General features: G+C 38.1%; 2 protein-coding genes across 3 annotated transcripts; one reads left to right on the top strand and one right to left on the bottom strand.

Annotated features, from left to right (window-relative positions):
* The first annotated feature begins 10,768 nt into the window (after positions 1-10,768).
* LOC149401401 (mitogen-activated protein kinase 19-like) lies at positions 10,769-14,902 on the top strand. Its single transcript, XM_089612905.1, has 10 exons — positions 10,769-11,234; positions 11,740-12,145; positions 12,226-12,353; positions 12,460-12,519; positions 13,106-13,255; positions 13,340-13,495; positions 13,670-13,881; positions 13,967-14,068; positions 14,165-14,328; positions 14,450-14,902. The coding sequence occupies exons 1-10, from the start codon at positions 11,208-11,210 to the stop codon at positions 14,743-14,745; spliced, it is 1,701 nt and encodes a 566-aa protein (XP_089469031.1). The 5' UTR covers positions 10,769-11,207; the 3' UTR covers positions 14,746-14,902.
* Positions 14,903-14,904: 2 nt separating this feature from the next.
* Positions 14,905-27,055, bottom strand: LOC149401400 (protein SRG1-like). 2 transcript variants are annotated; one of them, XM_089612907.1, is made up of 4 exons: positions 26,650-27,055; positions 26,327-26,574; positions 15,449-15,740; positions 14,905-15,367 (listed from the first exon to the last, which is right to left on the bottom strand). In XM_089612907.1, the coding sequence occupies exons 1-4, from the start codon at positions 26,872-26,874 to the stop codon at positions 15,101-15,103; spliced, it is 1,032 nt and encodes a 343-aa protein (XP_089469033.1). In that variant the 5' UTR covers positions 26,875-27,055; the 3' UTR covers positions 14,905-15,100. The 2 variants fall into 2 exon arrangements, with proteins under 2 accessions (XP_089469033.1, XP_089469032.1); XM_089612906.1 differs by having other exon boundaries at positions 15,449-15,776; positions 26,650-27,054.
* Positions 27,056-27,505: the final 450 nt, after the last annotated feature.

The following is a 27,505-nucleotide window of genomic DNA, read 5'->3' as shown; positions in this document are numbered from 1 at the left end:
ATCCAAATCATTCGTGATAGGAAGAACAAACTACTAGCTCTATCTCAAGGTACTTATATAGATAAGGTACTTTCTCGCTTCTCGATGCAAAATGCCCATGGTGTGTTGTTGCCAATTCGTTCAGGAAAGTTCCTGTCGAAAGAGCAGTGTCCTAAGACACTGCAAGAAGTGGAGGATCTGAGTTGAGTTCCATATTCCTCAGCAGTTAGGAGTCTGATGTATGCCATGTTATGTACTAGACCCGACATATGCTATGCAGTGAGAGTTGTTAGTAGATACCAGTCAAACCCTGGTCAAGAACATTGGGTAGTTGTTAAGCATATCCTAAAATATCTTAAGAGAACTAGAGACATGATGCTTGTATACACAAGTAATGACTTGGTGATACAAGGATACACTGACTCTGATTTTCAGGCAGACCGTGACATGTTGAAGTCAACGTCTGGATCAGTGTACACTCTCAATGGTGGAGCGAGTGTCTGGAGAAGCGTTAAGCAATCTAGTATCGCAGACTCTACTATGGAAGCTGAATATATTGCAGCTTCCGAGGCAGCCAAAGAAGCTGTTTGGCTTAAGAATTTCTTAGCCGAACTGGAGGTAGTTCCTAACATGAACGAGCCTGTGCAACTCCACTGTGATAACACTGGAGCCATCGCAAACTCGAAGGAACCTTGAAGCCATAAGAGAGGAAAGCATATAGAGCAAAAATACCACCTTATAAGAGAAATAGTTCGAAGAGGAGACGTGGCAGTCATGAAGATCTCGACGTTGGACAACATCGTGGATCCAATGACAAAAGGACTATCTGAACATGTGTTCGTGAAACACGTGGGTAGCTGAACCGAAAATCAATGTAAGTATTCGTTTACTCTTAAATCGGTTGTTTGACATATATGCTCTCGTATAAATTTAATTAACATAAATCTAGATCTTGTCATATAATCAATGAATTAATTAGCTCATGATTAGCGTAATTAATTATTTTTCCGCATTAATATGGTTATATGAGGGAATCATCCCCAACAAGTGGTATCAGAGCTAGTCGATTTACTTAATTAATTGATTCGTTCATGTGATTAAATTTAATATGGTTTGAATGAATTTATATTTTGATATGAAGTTCATGCAATTCAATATATGATTATGTGAATTGTGATTTGTGGTTGATCGTAGAATTTTTTATTCTCGCTTTTCTAGTTTTTGTACACCCGAAATTCAAAGGGTATATGATTTTTTGTAAATCTTTTATTATTATTATTGTTGTAATTCGACGAGCGACGTTCTTGATCACGACGATCGGCGAGAAACGAGACAGACACACAACGAAGAAGCATGATGGACGAAGAATCATCCTCAACACCAAGACCTGTCAAACTCGACTGTGATGGCGGTCGAAGATGATCAGAAGCGTCCCAACAACAAGAAAGAGCGCCGGACCTGCACTTATTGCAAACTCGTTGGTCACACGGTGGACAAATGTTACAAACTCCATGGCTTTCCACTAGGATACAAATCCAGATTCAAGGCCAATGCAGCAGATGTATCAGGAAACAATGAAGCCAATCTTGGAGTTGCAACCAATGCTGTGGCAAATCTCACCACTGATCAAATCCACCAATTGATCAGTGCTCTCTCCAACCAACTTTCTTCTCCGAGTCCACCTGAAGGATCCAACAACATCAACATGACTACACTATCAACAGGTTTATACTGTTATTCTAAAAGTACAGGTTCTTCTAATCACTCTTACAAATCCTGGATTCTAGATTCAGGAGCCTTTAGACATATTTGTGCATACAAATCCTTTTTCACAGTTTTAAACCTTTGCATAATTCTACGGTGACTCTTCCTAACCATACAATGATTCTTGTACATAGTTATGGTGATGTGCCCATTAAGAATTTAGTGCTCAAGGATGTACTGTTTTTACCTGGTTTCAAGTTTAATTTGATATCAGTCAGTGCCTTGACACGAGATTCTTTGGTCACCATAACCTTCTCTAATTAAGATTTCATGATTCAGGATACCAAGTCGACGAAGACGATTAGAAAGGGTGAGATCGTTGATGATCTGTATGTGCTGGAAAGTGAGAAACAATACTGCATCAACCATGTCTCATCTCACATCTGGCATAACAGATTAGGACATCTCTCCTTCAAAAGACTTGATATCTTGAGAGATAAGTTACATTTTTCTTCTGCAAATAAAACTGTACCCTGTTACATATGTCCTTTAGCTAAGCAAAGACGTCTTCCTTTTATTTCTCATAATCATCTTGCAAGTAAAACGTTTGATCTCATACACTGTGATGTACGAGGTCCATATCCTGTTACTTCTCATACAGGTTTCAAGTTTTTCTTGACCCTGGTGAATGATTGTAGTCGTTTTACTTGGATCAATCTAATGAGAAATAAATCTGATGTTCATGCTATTATACCTCATTTCTGTGCTATGGTTTCTAACCAATTCTCTACTACTATTAAACATTTCCGTTCTGACAATGCCAAATAATTAATCTTCTTTGAATTTTTCTCTAAGGCAAGTATCATTCACCAATTTTCTTGTGTAGAAACACCTCAACAAAATTCAGTGGTTGAACGCAAGCATCAACATTCGTTGAATGTGGCGAGATCCATCTACTTTCAATCTCAGGTTCCCATCCAATATTGGTCTGAGTGTATTCTCACCTCTGTACATATGATCAATAGGACTCCAAGTCCCCTTCTATCTAAAAAATTCCCTTATGAAATTTTATATACTAAGGATGTTGATTATGATTTTCTGAGGGTTTTTGGTTTTCTTGTTTTTGCCTCCACCTTGAAGGCTCATAGAACTAAGTTTCAACCTCGTGCTCGAAAGTGTGTGTTTGTGTTATAGGATGTCCTCCTAATATTAAAGGATATAAGTTGCTAGATGTGATCACTAGAGAAGTGTTTATATCTAGAGATGTTGTGTTCCATGAACATGTTTTTCCTTTTCATGATCAAAAGACTGACAACGCTCAAGCTGATCCTTTCCCGGATCTAGTTTTTGCACGTTCCTATGAGTTTCACATATTCTATAGATCAACCTGCACACTCAAGTTAGTCTAAGGACATTGAAGAGGCTCACATCTCTGACCCTGAGCCAGTTCTTTAACCTGCTATCCAACCTGAACCAGTCATTGCAGTTAGAAGATCTACAAGACCACGAGCACCACCAACTCATCTGAAGGACTTTCACTGAAACCAATCAGGTGTACATCATCCATCTCATCTCCTCATCTTTTATATGATGTTCTATCTTATGACAATCTTTCTAGTAAGTACAGATCTTATGTTCTTTCTATTTCTGATCACTTTGAGCCTAAATTCTACCATCAGGCTTGTAAGTTTTCACATTGGAAACAAGCTATGAATGAAGAGATCAAAGCTATGGAAGACAATAAGACTTGGTCTATTGTTAATCTGCCTCCAAGTAACAAAGCCATTGGCTGCAGATAGATTTATACAAATAAATTCAATGTCGATGGTACCCTTTATAGGCATAAAGCCAGACTTGTTGCAAAGGGGTACAATCAAAGGGAGGGTGTTGATTTCTTTGACACTTTTTCCCCTGTTGCTAAATTAGTTATAGTTAAGGTTGTTTTAGCTTTAGGTTCTTCTCAGAATTGGTGTTTAGCTCAGCTGGACATCAATAATACCTTTCTTAATGGTGATCTTTTTGAAGAGGTATATATGGATGTACCTTTAAGTTGTTTTCTTCAGGGGGAGCAAAAACATATTGGTCCAAAACCTGTTTGTAAGTTACATAAGTCTATATATGGTTTGAAGCAGACTTTTAGACAATGGAATATCACGTTCACCAAGTCCATTATTAATCATGGGTTTGTTAAATCAAAATCTGATTATTCCCTTTTTACCAAGGGCACTTCAGATAATTTTGTTGCTATATTATTGTATGTTGATGATATTATTGTTGCAGGTCCAAACCCTTTGATCATTGCTGACGTGAAAGCTTACTTGCATTCCAAGTTTAAGCTGAAAGATCTTGGTCCTTTGAAGTTTTTTCTCGGAATTGAGATTGCTCGGTCACAAACTGGCATTGTGATGAGTCAGAGACATTATGCCTTACAAATCCTTGAGGATTATGGGTACTTAGATTCAAAGCCAGTCAATACACCAATAAATCCAAGACGTTCCCTGAACTCTGAAACTAGTGTTTTATTAGATGATGTTAAGCATTATAGAACTTTAATAGGACGTTCTGTTGTATTTGACTATTTCTCGTCCTGATATTACTTATGTTGTTCATTCTCTGAGCCAGTTTCTACAAGCTCCTCCTGATATTCACTTACAAGATGTTCATCATTTGCTCAGGTATATTAAAGGGTCTCCAGGGCTTGGTTTGTTCTATCCAGTACAATCTTCAACTCAGCTCCAAGGCTTTTCGGATGCAGATTGGGCAACCTGCTCAGACACTCGACGTTCAGTCACTGGATTCTGCATCTTCTTAGGAGGAGCTTTGGTGTCTTGGAAGTCGAAGAAATTGAACACAGTGTCTCGCTCCTCAGCAGAATCTGAGTGTCGAGCGATGGCTGCTGCAACTTCAGAGATTGTTTGCTTGCAGCAACTACTCAGAGATCTCAAAGTCTCATGCCTAGTTCTCCAGTTTTATACTGTGACAACCAGGCAGCGATGCACATTGCATCAAATCCTTCGTTTCATGAACGAACAAAGCACATTGAAGTCAACTTGTACTTTGTCCGTGATCATTTGCATCGAGGGGATTTGAAGCTTTTGCCTGTGAGAACTCACCATCAACTAGCTGATGCTTTTACAAAGTCTCTTCCATCTTCGACTTTGACATCTATTATCTCCAAGTTGTCTGTCAAGAATCTCTACCTTCCAACTTAAGGGGGAGTATTGGAATAAGTTTTGGTTTAGGTCGTTTTAGCTAGTTAGTGGTCGTTTTATTCTCTTGTCGTTTATTTTGTTATCAATAACTAAAAATACCTCATTTGGCTCGTTGTTATTAATTAATGCAGAATATTCATTTTTCAAATTTCTTCAACGATCTTTCTCTGCAAATCTTCGACAAAGTTCAGTTGTGAAACTTCTCAATGACTTGATAAGATTTGTAACATGGAGCAATAAAGATGATAATTCTTTTTTGAATGTACCAAAGAGAGATGATGAACACGTTTTCTACTTTCCAATGTTTTATACCAAGTTACCAGGTTATACCTAATAGTTGAATTGGTTTACGAGTAAAGATGGAATTAGGTTAACCTAAATTTCATTTAAACAGAAATAGTCAACTATAAATTTTTGGAAAATATTAACTAAGATGAATCGCTTGAATATTTTCTTATAACAGAAAAAAGAAAGAGTGATTAATATCTTTTCTAATTGAGAGAATGTCTTAACTTAGATTTAAAAGTGAAAATGTTAACTTTAATTGGTTAGTAAGTAAAAAAAATAATGAAAATGTTTTTAAAGCAGAATTTCCATCTTTATATGCAAGAATATAGAATAGCCTAGCGGTAATTCCACACCACCTCCTGTGTGGAGGTCGTGGGTTCAATCTCCACTGCAGCAAAGCTGCCTTAAAAAAAAAACTGTGACAATAGTTAAATCTCACTCTACTAATTATTTCTGTAATAAAACTAGTTTCCTTCATATTATCTTTCTTTGGATATTGAAATGTTAATTCTAAGCGCCTAAAAAGTTACAAAAGTATTTTTTTTTTTAACAAATTTCATCTTTATTTGCAAGAACAGATTTTAGATGTGAACAGTTCCAATCTATAATGATAATTGTAACAATTCACGTTACTTAAACGTGTCACATACACTCCACTAATTAATAAAAGCAGTTTCCTTTGTGTTGACCTGTAAAATTAGTACAACAATATCTCACGAAAATACACAGACTCCGAGTACAAGGGCTCCGAGTACATAGATGATTTAGGCAAGACTTTCTCTTTATACAGACGAATCTAATACAAGAGAGCAGTGTTTCTAGAGGTTTCAAGTGAAAGAAAGTGTGTAAAAAAGTTCCGTGTTGCAGCTTCTATTTATACTCGTCTGGTGTGGCCTCGCGGTCGTGTCTTTGACGGTTATTCTGGGGAACGTGGGGTGATCAGTCCCACGTTCTGGACGGTTTTGGGTAACTGCCTCTTACCTCTCGCTGAGGTGGACGGTTAATATCTCGGCGCCTTTGGAACATGAGAGGGCCGATCAGCCTCCTGCCGGGAAGGTAGCGTTCAATAGGGCTATTTTGAACGTGATCAGAGGGTTGCCGATGCATCCTCTAATTTCCCAGTTTGTTTCTGACCTGGGTTGTTCCCCTACTCAGCTCGTCCCTAACGTGTATAAGATTTTTTGTTGGGATGGCCGTGCTATGGGCGAAAGTCTATGATCGCCCCGTTACTTTGCAAGATTTTTCGCAGTATTACTCGTTTAAGTCGGCTCCAGGGCAGCATGGTTACTATTATGCTCGGGCCAATGATGATCAGTCTAAGGTGGTCACCCGCCTTCCGACCAGCCAGAAAAATTGGAAGGACCATTTCTTTTGGGTTGAAGGGAACGCCTCTTATGAGAGGTGCCCCATAAAAGCTTCGTTCTCGGAACTGGGTGTGACTCTGGTTCAGAATTCTTATTTGATAAACCGGGCCATATTTTTGTTCTGGTTTTCTCATATGTTCATATTTGGTTCCAAGTTCCCTTTCACAGTATCCCGAGGACGAGCGACCACTCCACTCAGAGATCTTTGACATTTCGGAGGCTGATCGGTCGACATTTGTGCTGTCGGACCCAGACTTGCTCGAGGAATTCTATTATTATCCCTACTCGAGTGAGCATTTTATTCGCCTTTTATCAAGTCGCCTATGTTCAAATTTTCCTCGTTCTTACTTTTTTTGTTTCTTAACAGAAATTGCACGTATGGCAAAGAAGAGACCCGCTCCCAAGCAGGTTCCTCCTAACCCGAAGCGTACTAAGGCTTCCAAGGCTTCGGCTGCTAGTAAGCGGGCGACCGCGTCTGCTTCAAAAGCTTCGGAACTTCCGAGCCCGGCCGAACCCTCTTCTGCATCCGACCACCTGAATCCGATCGTTACCTTCCTTCGCGAGCGTCTTCCTGCCGAGAAGGCCCAAGCGGTTCTCGGGTCTGAGCCTTTAGAGAGGCTTCACCAGGTCACCGACTCCGCAGTTTCGGTACGTTTTTACTCAGCTAGTCGGTGTCTCTTTCCTTTTCTTAACCAATTTTGTAACTGACCTTTTGTTTACTACAGGTTTTCGTTGGTGTGGTCGGCCTTGTCGGATCACTGGGCTCCGAGCTCACGTCTTTGAGACAACGGAACGATCGTTTTCTCAAGGAGAGGGATGTGGCCAGGGACGAGACAGTGAAGACCCGATCGGAGCTCGCAGCGCTCACGCAGAAATTCCAAGCAGATCTCGAGGCTGCTTGTTTGGCGGCGGTGGAAGAATACAAGGCTTCCGAGGATTATCGCAACATGCGCGATGACCTTTATGCCGCTGGGATGAATGAGGCCGTTCGGATCCTCGGCCCGAAGAATCCTACTTTGGATACTACGGACCTTGATGAGGACTCGGAATCAAGAGCTAGCAATGACGAGGATGGAGGAGCCGATCAGGAGTAGATTTTTATTTTCTTTTGCATTCTGTTTTCAGCTAACCCGCTTGGGTTTTGAACAATTGATCCGTGGTCGGATCTTTATTATGTAATTTTTGTTAACCCGCTCGGGTTTTGAACAATTGATCCTTGGTCGGATCTATATTTCATGTTAATTTATCTGTGTTTCTGACTTCGGCAAGAAAAAGCAAAAACTATTTTTTGAATTTTGGCAAAGTAAAGTATAACTAGGTTTATTTTAAATTTTAAGTTTTCTAAACAACTGTTTGCTAGTTAACCAGCCGCCCAGTTTACTTTGTTGAAATTATAAAAACAATGTGATTTAACTCCGAGTAGAGAAACGAAAGATAAATAATTTCTAGGAATCATAAGTACATGCGACCAAGCCGCTTTTTTAAATTGTAAACACAATACATGCGACCAAGCCGCTTTTTGAAAAGTAAAAACAACACTTGCGACCAAGCCGCTTTTGAATGTTTGAAAAAAAAGGTTAAACGTAAAATCGACGAAGGTGCTCAGCATTCCAGGGGTTTTTCTCCATATCGCCGCTCAATTGCTGTAGTCGGTAGGCCCCGTTTCCGAAGTCTTCTCGGATGATGTAGGGTCCTTCCCAGCTTGCGTTGAAGGCTCCTTCCTGGTGGACTTTTGTGTGGAGAAAAACTCTTCTGAGGACTTTGTCGCCGACTTTGAATGATCTTGGTCGGACTTTCCTGTTGAAATACCGAGTAACCTTTTGCTGGTTAGCTAGATTTCTTAATCTGGCTTTTTCTCTTTTTCTTCTAACAGGTCTAGGTTAATTTTTAGAATGTCGTTGTTTACCTCTGTCGAGTAATTTTCTCTCCTTATTGTTGGTATTAAGACGTCGGTCGGTATGGCCGCGTCGGAACCGTATGCGAGGGAGAAAGGCGTTTCACCAGTTGAGGAGTGCTCGGTGGTTCTGTATGACCAGAGAACTTCTTGGAGCATATCCACCCATTCTGACTTTTGCTCGCCTAACTTTGTTTTCAAGCCGTGTTTTATTGTCTTGTTGACTGCTTCCACTAGGCCGTTGGACTGTGGTCTGACTGGAGTAGAAAAAACCTTGTTAATGCCATATTTTTCGCAAAAACTTTTGAAAGATTCGCAATCGAACTGAGTTCCGTGGTCGGATACTATTTTGATTGGTATTCCAAACCGAGTAATAATATTCTTCCATACAAATTTCTCAATTGCATGTGCTGTTATTTTATTTAAAGGCTCGGCTTCAACCCATTTTGAAAAGTAGTCGATGGCTACAATTGCGTACCTGCATCCGCCTCGGCCTGTTGGCAAAGCTCCGATTAGATCTATTTCCCATTCTGCGAATGGGATCGGGCATGAGAGGGAGATGAGCGGATTAGGTGGAAGCCTTGGGATGTTTGAGAACTTTTGACACTTGACGCATCTTTGCGTCATGCGCCGAGCATCGGCTTTTAATGTTGGCCAGTAGAGTCCTTGCCGGATGATCTTTTGTGCCAATGCTTCGCATCCGATGTGACTTCCGCATATCCCTTCATGGATTTCTCTGAGAGTGTACTCGGCTTCGTCTTCATCTAGACATTTGAGTAGAGCTTGAGAAAATCCTCTTTTGTAGAGATTCTGACCTTCGAGGAAATATCGAGCAGCTCTGAATTTCAAGCTTCTAGCCTCATTCTTCTCTTTGGGCAGAGCTCCGTGCTGCAAGTATTCCCTGATCGGGGTTTGCCAAGACTTTCGTTGATCGACCTGAAGCACATGGGGGGCTTGCTCAATGCTAGGCTGCCCAATTTTGATCACTGGGATTGACTCCGAGTCGGATCCTTGAGTGGCGTGCTTCGCTAATGCGTCGGCCTCTTCGTTCATGGCTCTGGGGACTTGGGTGATTTCGCAAAGTTCGAATTTGCTTGCTAGGTTTCTAGCTTTCTCGGCATATAGCGACATCTTTTCGCCTTTTGCCTGAAATTCACATTTCATTTGATTAACAATTAACTGAGAATCCGAATATACTTTGAGCTTTTTGATTTCTAAATCTTTTGCTATTTGTAGCCCATGTATCATAGCTTCGTACTCAGCTTCATTGTTTGAAGTATTAAAATCGAATTTTAAAGCGAATTTTACCTTGTCTCCTTCTGGACTGGATAGCGCAATGCCGACCCCGGACCCCTTTTCGTTGACTGCTCCGTCTACATACATGTCCCAAATCGGGAATTCAACTGGCCTGTATGTGAACTCTGCAATGAAGTCAGCAACTGTCTGCCCTTTGATTGCTGGTCGGGGGCTGAAGCGTATATCATATTGTGTCAACTCAATCGACCATTTCATTAGCCTTCCGGATACGTCAGGTTTTTGCAGCACCTGGCGCAGTGGGAAATTGGTGAGGACTGTAATCGGATGCGCGAGGAAGTAGTGTTTTAGCTTCCGAGAAGCAGTAATGAGGGCGAAAGCCAGCTTTTCGAGTTCCGGGTATCTTCCTTCCGACTCGTTGAGGCGCCGCGAAGTATAATAAACCGGGACCTGGTGTTTTCCCTTATTCTTGATCAGCGCTGAACTTACTGCATGCTCCGATACGGCTAGGTAAATTTCCAGGGGCTCTCCTTCCTGCACTTTTCTTAAAGTTGGAGGCCATGCCAAGTGCTCTTTTAGAGATTCGAAACTCTCGTTGCATTGCTTGGTCCATTCAAATTCTTTGGAGCCTCTGAGTACATTGAAGAAATGAATGCTTCGATCGGTAGACCGTGAGATAAAACGACTCAATGCAGCTATGCATCCTGTCAATTTTTGTACTTCTTTGATGTTTCGTGGTGGTCTCATGTTCCATAGGGCTGTGATCTTCTCTGGATTCACTTCGATGCCTCGTTCATGAACGATGAAACCTAAAAATTTACCTGCAGAGACACCAAACGTACATTTTAGAGGGTTTAGTTTCATGCGATATTGCCTTAGAAGTTCGAATGATCTTCTAAGATCATTCGTATGTTCATCTATTTTTCGGCTTTTAACTAACCAGTCATCGATGTATGCTTATTAAAAACTAAAAAGAGGCGCGGTATTTCTAGTATTTACAAATACAGCCACTGCCGTACGCGCCGAGAGTACAATTTATTTATTCATTTTGAATAAAAGGTAGCGGAAGAAGAAATGAAACAAATATAAAGAGAAACATCGAAGAGCAACACGACGAAACTTTCTCTTCCTTTCGTTTTTATTCCCTCATCTCTCTCTCTCTCGAATCCGATCTCTTTCTCTTATCCTCGAAATTGCCTGTACATCTATTTAGAAGAAACTCTTCTCTGTTCTTCACGTAGATCTTCCGAGAAAGGAAGGGAGTTCTATTTTAAGGTTTGAATTATTTTTTGAAGCTGAGGATCTAGGGTTTTCGAGTTCTTGGTTTCTTTGGATCTGGACGAGTCTTGAACAAGACAGTAGTTAAGAGGCGAAGGACTAGTGTTTGGCTTGAGAAGAGGGGTTTTTGGTCTAGCGATCCGAAGTAGGTCACGTTGGGGTAAATGCAGATAGCTTTTCCGTGGGAGATTTTGATTCGGCTGTGAAGTGCTCGGTTTGTGTAAGAATTTATAAATGATGAACTCAGATCGCTCGAAGAAGGTCTATCTCTCTCTCTCTCTATATATATCTTTTTGCCTTTTTTTATCTGAACATATTTCTCTTTTTGACTTCTTGAAGACAATTTTTTTAGGTTGAAGTGATTTTCTTTCACTGCGTAAGGACAAGTGTGTGAAATAAGGTTTTGTATTTCAGTGTCTGAACAGTGTGATTAAGCCGTTAGATTTTACTCGTCATCTACTGTTAATTTCAAAGTTTTGTTTCTTTTCGTTCTGTTTGGGATCTTCAACTATGTTTGTTGTTTGAAAGCCATTAAGTTGCTATATGTTCGATGATTGCGTTGGAGGAAAGGAATCTGAACTTCCACTATTGTTATTTTCCCTTTTCACTTATATCCTATCGGTTTTCTTTGTAGAACTTGATTTTCTGGTATACTAATGACTACTTTCCTCTCTTTGTTGTTCTTGAGAAAGATATTTTATTATCTGTGGTCTGTAAGAATTGAGCCTTTATTGGGTGTTTAATGTAATTTTTTTTTATCCTTCAGATGAAAGAAATGGAGTTTTTCACAGAGTACGGTGATGCCAACAGATACAAGATTCTAGAAGTGATCGGGAAGGGAAGTTATGGGGTAGTTTGTGCTGCGATCGACACTCATACCGGTGAGAAAGTTGCTATAAAGAAGATAAATGACGTGTTTGAGCATCTCTCAGATGCTATCAGGATTTTGCGAGAAGTTAAGTTGCTTAGGCTTTTACGACATCCCGATATTGTTGATATCAAGCGTATTATGTTGCCACCTTCAAAGAGGGAATTCAAGGATATTTATGTCGTTTTTGAGCTTATGGAGTCTGACCTCCATCAAGTTATCAAGGCTAATGATGATTTGACTCGGGAACATCATCAGTTTTTTCTCTATCAGATGCTTCGTGCTTTGAAATATATGCACACTGGTGGGTACTAGGATCTTGGTTCTTATATCTTTCCTCTTCGTAGTATTGTTTGGACTGATCCTAGTTTGTTTTGTTGCCAGCAAGTGTGTATCACCGAGATTTGAAGCCGAAGAACATCTTGGCAAACGCTAATTGCAAACTTAAAGTTTGTGACTTTGGGCTTGCACGAGTTGCGTTTAGCGATACGCCGACATCAATATTTTGGACCGTAAGTATCTATGTTATTTAATTTACTATTCTTTGTTCTGATCATGATGCATCAAGTTTGTGCATGAAAGGAAATAATTGTGATATCGATATTCATGATGCAACAGGACTATGTGGCCACAAGGTGGTACAGAGCTCCGGAGCTTTGCGGTTCATTTTTTTCCAAGGTATTGCTTATCTTCATCTCTGATAACTTTCTCTCACTTATGTACTAAGCTATTTAGATTTTTCCAAAGCATTGTATGTTATTTTTGATAGACTTCAAAATAAGTTCATGTTCTTTCTTTCTTGTACTTGTTTTATACCCAGGGCTTCTTAGTGCCTTAGATGATTGATTTGGTTTTATCAATCATGATTCCCTCCTCCCTCCCGAAAGATTCCTGTTATAATCTTCTGAAAAAACCATGTAACACTTTATGTTAGTGATTTAAACTTGTAGCGTTCTGTTGAGTTCCAGGTGATGCAACCATAATATGAGAAATTAAGTGATCGAAAAATTGATAGTGATCTATGGGTAAATAAATTGTATTTCTGCATAGAATATATTCTGAATACTTTTTTAGAGTAAGAGAGTAATGCCTAGATTATAATAATTCTTGTTCAGGGAGGACTATTGAACTCTCCCGGATGTTGATTTATCTTTCATTCAGGTAATGGAGTCTTGTTATGTCTGTTTTTCCGGGAGCGGTTTTGTCACTCTTAAGTATCTATTTCTGGTGCAAGGTTTATTTATTTAGTTTACTTTTCTTGCAGTATACTCCAGCAATAGACATTTGGAGTGTCGGTTGCATCTTTGCGGAAGTGTTGACGGGGAAGCCACTGTTTCCTGGAAAAAGTGTTGTTCATCAATTGGATTTGATCACTGATCTTCTGGGGTCACCTGCGTTCGAAACAGTCTCCGGAGTATGAGTTCTCTCTCCCTCTCTCTCTCTCTATATATATATATGTATAATATATATCTAACTTGTTTAATCTTAACTCTTGCAGGTCCGGAATGACAAGGCAAGGAGGTATTTGACGGAAATGCGGAAGAAACCATTAGTTCCTTTTGCACAGAAGTTTCCAAATGCTGATCCTTTGGCCCTCAGACTGTTGCAACGGCTCTTAGCTTTTGATCCAAAGGACCGGCCAACTGCGGAGGAGGTTTGTTTTGATTTCATGCCAAATACTTCACTTGTTACTTACCTAAGTTGTATGTGGGTTTTATAACTGGAGTAGTTGGAACTCTATAACCTCTGTTTATTTCTGGGTTCAATGGAACAAATGAAATGGCTTCTGATATAATTGATCTGAAGCGAATATCTTAATTTTTGATAGGCACTGGCGGATCCTTACTTCAGGGGCCTTGCAAAGGTCGAGAGAGAACCTTCGTGTCAGCCCATCTCAAAGCTTGAGTTTGAGTTTGAGAGGCGAAGAGTCACCAAGGATGATATCAGGGAGCTAATATACAGGGAGATTCTTGAATATCATCCTCAACTCTTAAAAGACTACTTGAATGGTTCTGAAGGCACAAATTTTATGTACCCTAGGTAACTACAGATTTCTGAAGACTACTTGAGTGGAAACTTCTGTTGTTACCATTCAATAATCGATGTGTATTTTTTTATTATGCAGCGCTATAGGTCAGTTTAGGAAACAGTTTGCGTATCTCGAGGAGAACGGGTGTAAAAGTGGCCCGGTAATCCCTCCAGAAAGGAAGCATGTCTCACTTCCAAGGTACTCTACCACATGATATATGTAATTTTATTTTTGGGGCTGATTGGAAATCACAGCAAACAGCACGAATCATGAAGGTTCTTGTGTTTCATTCAGGTCTACGGTGCACTCAAGTCCTGTTCGTTCTCACGAGCAGCGAAGCTGGCCTTCGTATGAGAATCGGCAGCCTACAGCTCATGCTTTTAACAACGCCGGAGTTGCAGATTCGAATTCAGGAAACCCATCAAAGGCTTTGCGACCTCCACCGCGATTGCCTCCAGGTACTACTGCCTTGAAAGATTTTGCAGGATTCATTTGGTGGGCAAGTTTTTGCTTTTTTTTTTTTTTTTTTTTTTTTTTTTTTTGTTGTTTCTGATTAGGGTAGAGCCTATTTACTGACAGCCAAACCGGGGAGAGTTGTTGGAGGACAGGATAGCATTAAAAGCGTGAAAGAGATAAGCGAGGCGAGGGTTCAAAACAGGGGAATCCACCACCCTCAGGCGGTCACCCCTCACTGTTTCTTTCGGGCCCACACCCCCGAGACTCAGAGGGACTTCAACATTGCAGCCAAGCAATCTTCTAACACCAACCCATACTACCAAACAAAGCCCAAGGTGGTCGAGCCGTTGAACCCGATCATGCACGCCGCCCAACTGCCCTTTGGTGCGGTGGCCGTCGCAGCAGCCCATCGGACTTGAGACCAGTGCTTTCTTTCCGGGGTTAGTTTGTTATTATTTGTTGATTATTCTAGGGTTTCTTAGGTTAGTACCTCTTCTTTTCCACATTGATGGCCAACCTTTCCATTGTAATTTTTCATACAGTTCACATTGATTTTAAATAATTAATATTATAGCTTTTTTTTTTCCACTAACCTCATATAATGGATGGACTTCTGACACACGTGCAATGAGAAAAACCCAAAAAAAAAACCATTAGTCCGAAGTGCGATGTGACTTCATTACAGCATCTTTGAGAGAGAGAAAACAGCACAGATATAAGAAGTCTCGTGAGGACAAGTCGCGTAGTGGCTTTAATAAAGACGAAAGCCCTAGGCTAGTGTTCATCTTCACCGTGAGTGTTTAATTTCATGGCGTCAATATAACCTTTCCCATCAAGCTCACGTGTGAAAAGTCCTAGAACATACTCTCTGCACGTGAGTCTTTTGTACAAAGCAGGAGTTTGGTCGGTGATCAAGCCAATTGCCGGGCCAATCTCAGAGTCTCTGCTTGGATTATAGAATGTGGCTATAGAGAGTCTCTCTTTCACAGGGTTTATAGTCACTCTATGTTCAATGCTACGATACATGCCATTGGTTATCATCTGCAAAATCAATCAATAATACCACATCAATAACCTCTAAACTAAAATAAAAAAAATAGATGTGGCATAAGATTATTTTACCTCTAAAATGTCGCCAATGTTGACAATGAAGGCACTTGGAAGGGGATTTACAGGGATCCACATACCATCTTTCTTAATCTGAAGGCCTTCCACTTGGTTGACTTGGAGAAGAATTGTGAGGCCAACTGAGTCAGAATGAGGAGTTATGCCTATTACTTTGTCTGCTTCTGGGCACGGAGGGAAATAGTTCATCCTCATTGATTGAATCCCATCTTCAAACAAATATCTCATTTCTTGTCCTCCTTCAATCCCAAGAGCCTTTTCCATTTGGCCTATTATTACCTTGGCTATGCTTTTCAACGACAACGAATATGCATCCAAAGTGTCCCTACGTAAGCGAGAAAAAAATTATATATATATATATATATATATATATATATATTTTAGTGGGAATGTAATTATTGCTGCTACCATGGATTTCAAATTTCGTAACTTTAATATAATCAATTATGAAAGGATTTATAACACTGCAAACTTTGTGTTTTTGCAGTGTAGCTAAGTTTTAAAGGGGAGGTTGTGGTAATTTATAAAGTGGTAATAGTTTGATCTAATAATAATTCCACAACACCTCCATTTTGGAGGTTGTAGGTTCAATCTTCGCCGACACCAAATGCCCATAAAAAAAAAATAGAACAATCCAGCGAAATTTACATTATGTATATTATTAATAAGAAAATTGTATGTAAATAATGTGTTTTTTTTTTAACTAATCGCAAAAATAGTGTCCAAAGTTTTTATCGCAAAAATTTAAGTTATAAATAACTAATATTTAGAAAAATTATATTAACTAGGCCATACCAAACTTTTAGTATACATGACACTTTTAGGTTTTTTTTTTTTAATAAAAAACATAGCCAAAAACTGTATACATGACACTTGTAACAAATATACTTCGTTCATACTAACCTTCTCAATTAACGTGTTTAAAATTCACACTTGCCAACATTGAATCTTAAAAAAAAGACACAAATCTTGTCACTTAAATGGTTAATTGTAGTTTTTTATAATTTTAATTCTGTTAAATTTAGTAAGTAGTTATTATCTATTAAATGTTTTGAACTTGACGAGTCTTTTCATTTCTTTTGTTGATCATCCATCTCTATTCCTACCTTTTTTTTTATTCAACGTACTGGTAAGAACTCGTTTTTTTTTTCTTTCTTTATTATTTGTTCGCATATACAGATATTATATATAGCTAGAAACAAAATATATACAGATATTATACAGATATTTGAAAAAAATATATAAATTCAAGCCAAAAATATAAAAAAATGCTAAAATTTTTATGGTAAAAATTACAATTTTTAAAAGTTTAGGAGGGAATTTGCCCCTCCTGGGCCCAAGGTGGCTCCGCCCCTGGGTGTGTGTGTGTGTATAGGTATTTTTTTTTTGGGTTCAGATTCATCTTGATATTCAACAAATGTGTGTGTTAGTGAAGGATTACGCCAGAATCAAATGTTGACTAGGAGGATCAGAGAGAACATCCATGGCTGTCGTTCCTCGTCGTCGGTGGAGAATCGCTTAGGTTTATCAGGTCCCTAGGTAGAGAAACGCCTTTCCACAAGGTTCTTGGTGGTGGAAAGCGTGCGTACATCTCTTTTTAAGATGCACGATCAATAAAGAAAAACAAATGACGAGGCTATTTATATATTTTGTTAAATTTTGGATATCATTTCAACTGCTTATTTCAGTTAATGTTACATACATAATCTATGTACAGTTTGTTTGCCTACGTAATATTTGTTATTTATCGAAATTAACCATTATTTACATACAAAATTAATCAATACAATATTTCTACCAACGTAATGTTCGTTAGTTACCAAAATTAACCACAAAAAACCTTAGTAAACAAATAAAATGGGCTACAAATTATGTTTATTTATTAATATTCCCATTAATATGGGACAAAGAAGAGAGAGAGAGAGAGAGAGAGAGAGAGAGAGAGAGAGAGAGAGAGAGAGAGATAATTTTTATTACTCATTAAATGTTTGATTTTGTATCCTTTTAAAAATCGATCATTTTTTTATTCAATTATTTTTTAAAACGTGGACCCTTTATTATACAAGTATTGTGGTACTTACTAATTTATTTATGGAAAAAAGACATATTTGCTCCCTATGGCGGTGATGGGAGTACACTCTTCATACTTTAAAATATCAATGTTTTTTTCCCTAATCTTTGTTTTGTTTTTCAACGCATTCCTTCTGTCTATTTTTTTGACATTCCGTCAGTTAAATTGGCAAGTGAGAAGTAAGATAAGGGTATTTTTGTAAACACACCATTTTCATATGAATAAAAAGAATTTGAAAAAAATTCTTATTGGATATCATTCTCACTTGGTCAAAGCTCGTCGAAGAAATGAAAATGCCCAGAGATCCTACGACGAATCTCATGAACGAATTCCTCAGGCCGACCCGTCTCGCAACTCTCATTCACCGCGACCAACAAATTTCTCCTTCGCTGCACCATCGTCGAGATTCGGAGCGCTTACCTGAGGAACGATCTTCACAAAAATGGCATTAAATTGTTTGTCGAGCTTTAATCAGAAACAAAGTTTCGAGTCCATTATTTCACTCTCATTTCCGTACTTTAAGGCGTGTTTTAAGCCAACAAAAGAAGAAAAAAAAGAGGAGTGACGGCCAGGAGGGGTTTTCGCGTGTTAATAATGGCATCTCAAAGGAACAGAAACCGTAAGATTACGAACACATATACACCCAATATATATATATATATATATATATATATATATTATATATATATATATATATATTTTTTTAAGGAAGTATACCTATTTTATTCACGGTCAATTTTCGGTAACAATTCAATTAAAAAAACATGAAAAAGGGATCGGCAAGACCGGGCCGGAGAGGCGAATGTCTTAGAGCCTGGGCAGCGAGAGAGCTCCTTGGGGACGACTCCGTCGAAGGCGTTTCCGGAGAGATTGAGCTCGACGACAAAGAGGATCTGTTTCGGAGAGCATCATGTGGGTCCTGCATCGCCTCATTGATTTCCCGGAGGCACCGAACATCGTCCTTTGCCACGCTGGAGCACAATCGCGGTGAACATGGACAAAGGAGCAATGATCAATATTGGATGTTCGGAGGTTGAAGATGAAAGGCTCATAAGTGTGTTGCTAAAGCGATTTGGAGAGTGGTGGTGGTTCACGTTGAAGTAATGGTCGAACAGAGAAGCTTCGGAGAGATTCAGAGGAGAGAGAGATAAATTTTTTTTGTGTTTAATTTATTTTGATTTATTAATTATAAACTTTTTTTAATAGATGTTAAAGGGTATTTATGAAAATTCCCTCACGTGACATATCTAGTTACAAAAGTATATATATTTAACTGACGGATCAAACTCGAGATAAACGGAAGGACCAAAAAATGTTGCAAGCACTGATATTAAGGGGTAAATTGATCAATTTTATAGTACGAGCAATATATTTTCGTCACCGTAATAGTTCAGGGGGAATCACTACAAAGAATACAATTATCTCACATTCTCTTTTATCTCACTGCGTTCGATACGTCATTATCTCACTAAAATCGAGCGTTCGATACCTCAATACCTTCGGTATAGAGTATCTTCGCATTTATCTCACTCCGTTATCTCACTGCGTTATCTTCGATACCTTGTCCGATTGAAACATTATTGACATTCATCATGAACAAATAGGACTGCATTCTCTCATTGAAAGTACTCCATGAAAAAGCCCCATCATGTGTTTTTTCCCCATAGTATGGTATTTCTAGTTCAGGGGGATAATTATGTCTTTTTTTCTTTATTTATTTTCGTTAGTGGCTAGACTACAAAATTAACAAAACGTTAGCTTTGCAAAATTAATGTTTGCTGATGGCTATTTTTCTATGCTGCACTATTTTTTAAGTTTACAGAAAAAAAATTGTTTACTGATTTATGCTATATTCAAATTTATTTATTGTTTGTAGTTTTATTTAGAAAGTAAATAATCTCAAATATTGATACAGTTTGAGAATCACTTTTACTTAAGAGATTAAAACAATATGTTGCACTATAAGTAGGGCTGTGCAGAAAAACCATTTAAACCGTGAACCGGACTAAACCGGAAGTTTTTAAACCGCCGGTCCAATTTTAAACGGTTTTTCAACCTGCATCCCAAATTGAAACTGCCTCGTCAAGTTGCTGTTTTAGGAAAAAGGAAACCACATTTACGGTTTAGTGTTTGGGAAGACTTTATACCAAAAGAAGGGGCTAACAGAGTCGAATGTAAACACTTAAGAAGGGATTACATGTGTGATAAAAACAAGAATGGCACTAGCACTTTGCGAACACATCTAGGAAAGTGCGTGAACAACAAAAACAACGATATTAAAAGGCAGAAGACTATAGCCTTTGAAAAATTGGATGGAGCTGAAGATAGGAAATAGGTCAACATGAGCTTTGATCCTAAAGTTTGCAGACGAGCTTGTGCCGAGTATGTAATTTGTGGGGAGCTTACGCTCAAGCATGTCGAGAATTTTGCATTCAAGAATAAATGATTCAAGCCACAACCAAAGTTCAAGCCACCGTCGTTGACAACCGTTTGTAGAGATTGTTACTGTCTTTTCTTAGACATGAAGAAAAAATTGGTAAGGAGCATTAAAAAGCATAGAGTTTTATTGACTATTGACACCTGGAGGTCAATTCAAAACATAAACTACATGTGTGTCACCGCACCAATTTTATTGAAAAATCTTGGGTTTTACACAAGATGATTCAACTTCTTTCAAGTTCCAAATCACAAGGGAGAGACCATTAGTAGAGAGCTTGAAACATGCTTGCGAGAATGGAAGATTGAAAAACTATGTGCTTCGGTAAGCGATCTAGGGTTGGAATCGATCTAGGGTTGAAAAACTATGTTGGAATCGATCTAGGGTTTAAGAAAATAATTAACGCTTCGGTAAGCGACGGAATTTTAAAAATTTTCTTTTACAAGTAAAAACGGTTTTTTACTAACCTAGACAAAAGAGCAAGTACACGTAATTAAAAAACTATTATAAGCTAAGAAGTTTACTAACCTTTCTTGAAGCTCGATCTTTGAGAAGCTCTTAGAAAGTTGCAACGCTCGTCTCCCCTCGCAGCACGTCTCTCTTTCTTTCCTCGGCACCTCGAGCAACCACGAAAGTTTCTATCACCAAATCACTCGAGAGAAAAGGAATTAGTGAGTGGGCACTTTTAAACACTACGACTTAAGAACGAGTCTTGAAGTCGCAGAGCTAAACTCTAGGTCAAATGAGGACCTAGGCGCCAATACAAAAATCGAAAATAAACTAGAGAGAGAGAGAGGAGTTCGGCCAAAGTTCTAGAGAGAGAGTCTCTCAAATCTCTTAAACTTGGATGATAATAAATGTGAGGAAATGAGGCTCCTATTTATAGGAGAGGTCTCACCTTCAATAAGGTAGTTTCCTCTTCTATAGAATATCACATATTCATGAGCCAATTTCCTCTTTTTCCCTTTGAGATACTCGGCCAACACAAGGCTTCTAGAAGCCTTGATTTGTTTCATATTTTGTTCCATGCCTTCCTTTTTCTCAACTTGGCCGATTCCCCTATGCATCCCATATGCAAATTTGTTTCCTCTTTTTCTTTTGGCAAGTATCTTGATACATTTATGCACAAAATATTCTCTCTTTCCTCTTGGGTGGTGGGCGCCTATTCTAATACTAGAAAGGCCTTCTAGAAGCTTTTCCACTTGTTCATGACAACATGAAAAAGGCCCATTAAGAATTTTCAATAAAATTCTTATGAAATGAAATTAATCCACAAGGCCCAATTAATCTTATTATGGCCGAGTGACATTAAGTCATCAAATGAACTTGTCAAAAAATTTATTGACATTCATTTCATCATATGTCTCAAAAGACAAAAATACCCTTTTGACAATTTTCGTTCTTGTTTTGACTTAGCTTCCAGTTTAACTATTACTACTCGATGTGATTCGTGACAGTGACCTCATGGACCCAAATGAACAAAGCTTGAGCTAAACACTTGGACTCAAAAGTTCACAAACCTTTTCCAAGTTTAGCTTAATGCCAACTGACTCCACTAAAGAGTTGACACTGAAAATCTCTCGGTTCAAATGAATTTATTTTCTACTCAAGAATTCGACCTAATTATGATGAGCGGATCCACTGAATATTATCTATGTTTACCCTTCATGAATTTCATCAGCTAGTCGGGATTTACTAAATTACCATTTTACCCTTCTAGCTGTTATTTCCTCAACTCCTTTGTCGCTTGTGAATAAGTTAGAAACAATGTATTGACGAGGAGCTAACAAGTCACATTGTTTCATCCAAAAGAGTCAGGACTCAATTTGGACACTGGCCAGTTCATTTATTCACACTCCAAGGAAAAAGCATGAGGTGACATACATTGCATTTCAGCAATCTTGTACATGAATTCCATATCTATGAGAACTTCACAAAGTTACTCATGACATTCTCACAACTTAGTACTTCACCAATAGGCCTTGTTCGGAATCACATAGTGAGTCCGAACTCTGACTTTCTCAAATGAGAATACGTAAGCTGTGAAATGGCATGTCTCATTTCAAGATTAAGGTAAGCACGATGCAATTCATACGTAGTGACTTCGAGACATAAGAGGTTAAATGGTTTGTTCTTATCTTGTCTCTAGAAGTGCACTGGTCAATTCAGTACCTTCGGAAGATACCTAGAAGAACTATAGAGTCTCCAACTCTCAATGCCTCATAACCAGACATCATAGATTCTTCTAACAATCATACTGAGGTCAATAGTCCTTTGACCCTTAGATTGCGAATATATTGTTTTAAGCAAATTATGAAGAGTTTGTTCATGCAAATCTACATTTGTGTCTTCGTAAGTTGTTAAGTTTGTTTATGGACTAAAAGACTATGGTTTTATCATAAAGCTTCAAACAAAGGAAGAATGAATGAACGTTTCAACTTTATTAATGAAGGAATAGGCAATTACAAGCAAGAGTCTTCATGAGACTTTATTACATCAAATGTACAAAATAAAGATTACAACTCTTCTTGTGGGCACCATTGACAACACTATCACAGTCGATAAGGCTTCTCCAGCGATGCGGCACTAAACAACTTGAGGAGGAAATTGGGGTCCGGTCCTGATTCCATGGTATTGGAACCAAAATTTCTATACATGTGATGTGGTGCGCACATTTTCATTCTGATTGTGAATGACAGCTTGAAGGAGATTGAGATATTAGTTGTTCGTATCATACTTGCTTGCAAATATGTACGATCTTCAACGACGAGGCAAAAACATTCGAAGAGTGTTGTGAAAGAGAAGGAATTCAGTTGATGGCCTTATTGTGTCTTGATGTAGCCACGAGGTGGGACTCCACCTATCTTATGTTGGATATCACAACAAAATTCCTAAAGGCATTTGATGGGATGATCGGTGATGAAAACTATGATAATTATTTTCTAGAAGAAAAGTAGCAATCTCCTACTTTCAAAGATTGGGAGCAAGCAAAGGAATATACAAAGTTTTGGAAGACATTTTATATGGTAACGAAGAAGTTTAGGGGGTCATCTTACACGACGTCAAACTTGGTTCTTCCTGAAATTGTCAAGATATCTCAAAAGCTTGATAGTATGACCAACCAACCAGATAGGAACCCCACACATCATGCGATGGCTATTCGAATGAAGAAAAAGTTTGATAAATATTGGGGGGAAGCGGAGAAAATCAATGACGTGTTGTTTATGTCTGCGGTTCTTAATTGAAGGTTCAAGCTTAAACTAATCAAAAAATTCTATATTGAAGGTTTGTGCCAAAAAATTGAGAAGATGCTCATGGTTTCGTACAACTTGTGTGACAAAAAATCTCACAACCTGCGCGTGCTACACAGAGCACACCGACCGTTCTTGAAGCTGGATATCAACAATCAAGTTTTTTTTTTTTTTTTTTTTTTTTTTTTGCGCATTACGTGGATCCTGTTAATATCTCCTCTAGTACTCATGAAGTAGAGAAGTATTTGCGTGATCGTTGTGAACCATTCTAATGGTAGTTTGATATACTAGGTTGGTGGAGGTTAAATGGTCACAACTACGCCATCTTGTCGCACATAGCAAGAGATATATTGGGCGTTCAAGTTTCTAAGGTTTCCTACGTATCTGCGTTTTCTGGCAGAGGTAGAATTCTGGACTCATTGATGAGAATGGCAATGAAGATGATGAGTCGAACTGATTGTAGAGAACTTTGAACATTTACTTTCTTTATATTATGAGTCTTTTAGGCCATCATTAGAGTAATGGTTGTTTAATTGATTGTTTTTTTGGATGGTATGTCAAGTCTACACTTTTTGACATCTTTTTTGTTGAACTGTTATTTAAATGACAATGTAATGAAAAACAAATATGGAAACGGTTTAAACGATTCAAACGGTCTGTAACGGTCCAAAACGGTTTGAATCGGTTCGGTCTAAATGGTCTGAAACGGTCCGGTTTGTAGAAAACCAAATCAGACCGTTTGAAAACGGTTAAAACCTGAATCGGACCGGACCGGACCTTTTCAGATCGGTCTGATCCGGTCCGGTTACATATTTTCTAGACTGTTCAAAACAGTCCGATTCGGTTTTTCGACCGATTTTGGACCGGACCAGACCGTGCACAGGACTAAGTATAAGAAGACGTTCCTGTATTTAAAAAAAAAAGAAAAAGAAAAGAGAACACGTTCCTGTAATTTTCCCCATATAATATATACTAGTTAAGATTGGATTCACACTTGTAATATTAATAGTAAGATGAACACATGACATGACCTAGTCAAACAAAAAGCAGAATAAAAAGGGAAAACAAAATGTCAACAAAATTTTGGATAAAAGATCAAATCAGTAGAAAATTTACTATGTTGGAAGAATTGTGAAATAAAGAGTATTTATTAACAAGTGTATGAGTGATTTGTGCATAATATTTGAGTGGGGTCCACTCATCGGAATTTGTCAACGTACTCTTGCGTATTCTTATTCCTCGTTGCAACGGATATAAGATTGATTATTTATTTTTCAAAATCACTACTATAATGAATGAGAAATTGATGCTCAAAGTATGCTTAGAGAACACATTTGTTATGTGTAAATGAAGTGAATTTAAAGAGTCCCACATGAGTTGTGTAAGTGTGTTGTGTAGTGTTTATATACTATCCTCTTTCTTTAGTGGATAAGCAAGTGCAAGAGAGGAGAGTGTGGGTGGGTTAACTCTTAACCCCTCGTGCGTGCGCACACACACCCGCGCGCCGCCGCCGAGCCGGGCCGGACTCGGGCTTCGGGAATGTCTCGGGCCTGGGCTTGGGCCAATCCTTATTTTTTTATTGCAAAATTTACTTACGATTTGTTTGATTCCATAAATAACTTTTGTGTTATGTTGGGAATTAATTTATGTGGTAGTAAAGGTTACGGTTTTGCATGAGTTAGTGCATGTAACTGGTGCCTTTAATGGAGACGTAATGGAGACGTTATGCATGGTCTGAGCGAGCTTCCAAGGCTGCATTAAGTGCATTCAAGTGCCTTTATTCTGCAACGTTTTCTTCTTCAAAACCGTTCAGGATTGTGCCTATAAAAGCAAGGCCCGAGTTCTCATTCGAACACACCTCAAACGCATCCTCTTCCCTCTCTTCGAAATTGTTTTTCTTGTTTGCAGTCCGGTGGTAGTTCTGACCCTTGTGTTCTAGTTCGCTGAAGTCAAGCCGAGTGGTGCTAAGCTTGTCTTGTGGTCGTTGTATCCTGGGAGGCTTTCGCTCAACTTTTTTCGCACCTGTGGAGGGCGATAAAAAGCTTCAAGGAAACCGTCTAACGGGCCTCGACGTTTTTCTTCTTTCTCCGATCTCTTCTCCTACTTGTTTCATACCGGTTAAGGTTCATCTGGTTTCGTAGTTTATTTAAATTATTAATTAATTTATTTCTGTAAATTGTCTTCTTATTCCATCAATATTATTGTAATATTGCTAACACACTAAAGATGCGAAATAATTAAAAATTTATTTTGCAAAAGAAATATAAAGTAATTCAAGATTAGATGAGATTTGACAGGCTTTGGCCATTAAACAATAATGATTACCAACTATGGACAGTTTTTTAATATTCGTATTATTAAAATATCGATTACAGATGATTGCTTTATGAAAAGAAATTTAGAACGAAATATTATTTGTTGATGAGGACGAGAATACTGATTGCTGACATTTTTTATTATTATTTATAAAGTATATAAGTAAACAAAGTTTTCAATAAAAGATCAACAATTATTAAAGTTGATTACTAAATTACACTATATTATTTATCTAAGAATCAATTTACCGTTCTATATAAATATTTTACCGAAATTTACCAGAGCTTTTCCTATGAAATTGAGAAAATTAATCTTGACCGTCCCTTTAAGGCTTTAACGTCATAGAAAATAATGATTTGTAGACAAATTTTTTGAAGAAATGCTACTCATCCACGAAAAAGAGAAATGCCAAATGAAACATAGTACTGTAATTAGCCTAATAAAATCGACCGACAATTGATTCCTAAATCTAAATAAATATCCAGTCTTAATGATTAGTTTGCTTATACTCGTATTTCATTACAATTAATATCATTATATGTGGATCACGTATTTGTACAAAATATTCAGACCGTGATAACATTGCTTTTAGAGAAAAGAGGGTTTCTGATCGAAGGAAAACGAAACTCTGGTCCGTTATAACAAAACCATTTTTAATTTTTTTTTCAAAACCATTACAAGACTCTCGTGTTCGATCTCGTTTGTGACTACCATCCCCTTATATTTCCTAGGTCTAGAAACATTACGTAATTAATGTATATATAAAATATAAGAACGTATAAGTTAGATATGAAACTAACCTGAAAGGAGTAGGTAGGTTTGGGAAAAGGTGAGGCTTTCTCATATCAACTGGCTGTGTGGTAAGAAAGAAGATATCATCCCAATCAAGCTTTTGTTCCTCAGAAACCACAAAAGCTTGACCAAACCCTTCCACGTCACCTGGCTTTTGCCAAAACTTTCTCTTCTCTTCCATTGGAAGCCCAAAGAATTCTTGAACCTCTTTCCTCACTTTTTCCAATAAGCTCGAGTTTATCCCATGGTTCACCAACTACACATATATAATAATTCAGTCTCATTGATTGATGGTAACTTGATACAATAAATATATGAAATGAATATTAACCTGAAAGAAACCCCAATCTCTGCAAGCAGAGTGAAGATTCGCCAATTCCGAGCCCGTAGAAATCAGTTTTTGAAAGTCAACGACTGGGATTTCAGTGGGAGAAGCAATCTTGTTGAGGGTTTGGTCATGTTGATCAGGACGAACATATCTGGAAGGAACGTTGACCAGACTCTCTTTAACCAACTCTTGGACGCTTGGTACTATCAGCGAGCTTCCAAAATCCATTCTTTTAATCTCTCTTCACTAGTATAATGGGATTAAGATTATAGTAACTAAAGACCTTTTATAAGATACACCTCATCTTACCGTTCATAGAGATATAAGTGTTTGTCTTCTTTGACCATACCCTAATGGAACGCGTTATCATCTATATATACTATTATTATACAAGTATTCCTATTCCCAAAAAAAGTTATAAATAACATTCCACAGAGAAGGCTACAACAGAGCCGAAGGTGATGGGCAACAAAGGTGATGGTGATGGTAATGGAGGCTACGAAAACGGTGGACAATGTCAATAAAAATTATTGTAAATCAACTGGCCGGTTTTTTTTATTTTTTATTTTTTTTTATTTTTATTTTTATTTTTTTTATAAATATTTGGTCGTTTTGATCATTGTAAATTTATGTTTATCTACGTTAATATGTGTTACGTATTTAATAAATGTAATGTAAATATTTGTTAATAGCTGTATCTTGCGTTAAGTACAGGTAATTGAAGTTGAGAATATCAACCTTTTGTAATAGTTAATAGTAGTGGTGCCTAGCATAGAATAATTGGTAATTTCACACGATCTTTAAATTGTAAGTTGTGGGTTCAATCCCACTGACACTAAAACTGTCATTCAAAAGAAAA

This window comes from Urtica dioica, chromosome 4 (genome assembly GCF_054948205.1).
Source record: "Urtica dioica subsp. dioica isolate 48M chromosome 4, U.dioica_male_clone48M_v1_H2, whole genome shotgun sequence".
Classification (NCBI taxonomy): Eukaryota; Viridiplantae; Streptophyta; class Magnoliopsida; order Rosales; family Urticaceae; genus Urtica; species Urtica dioica.
This window is presented reverse-complemented; position numbering and strand designations above follow the sequence as displayed.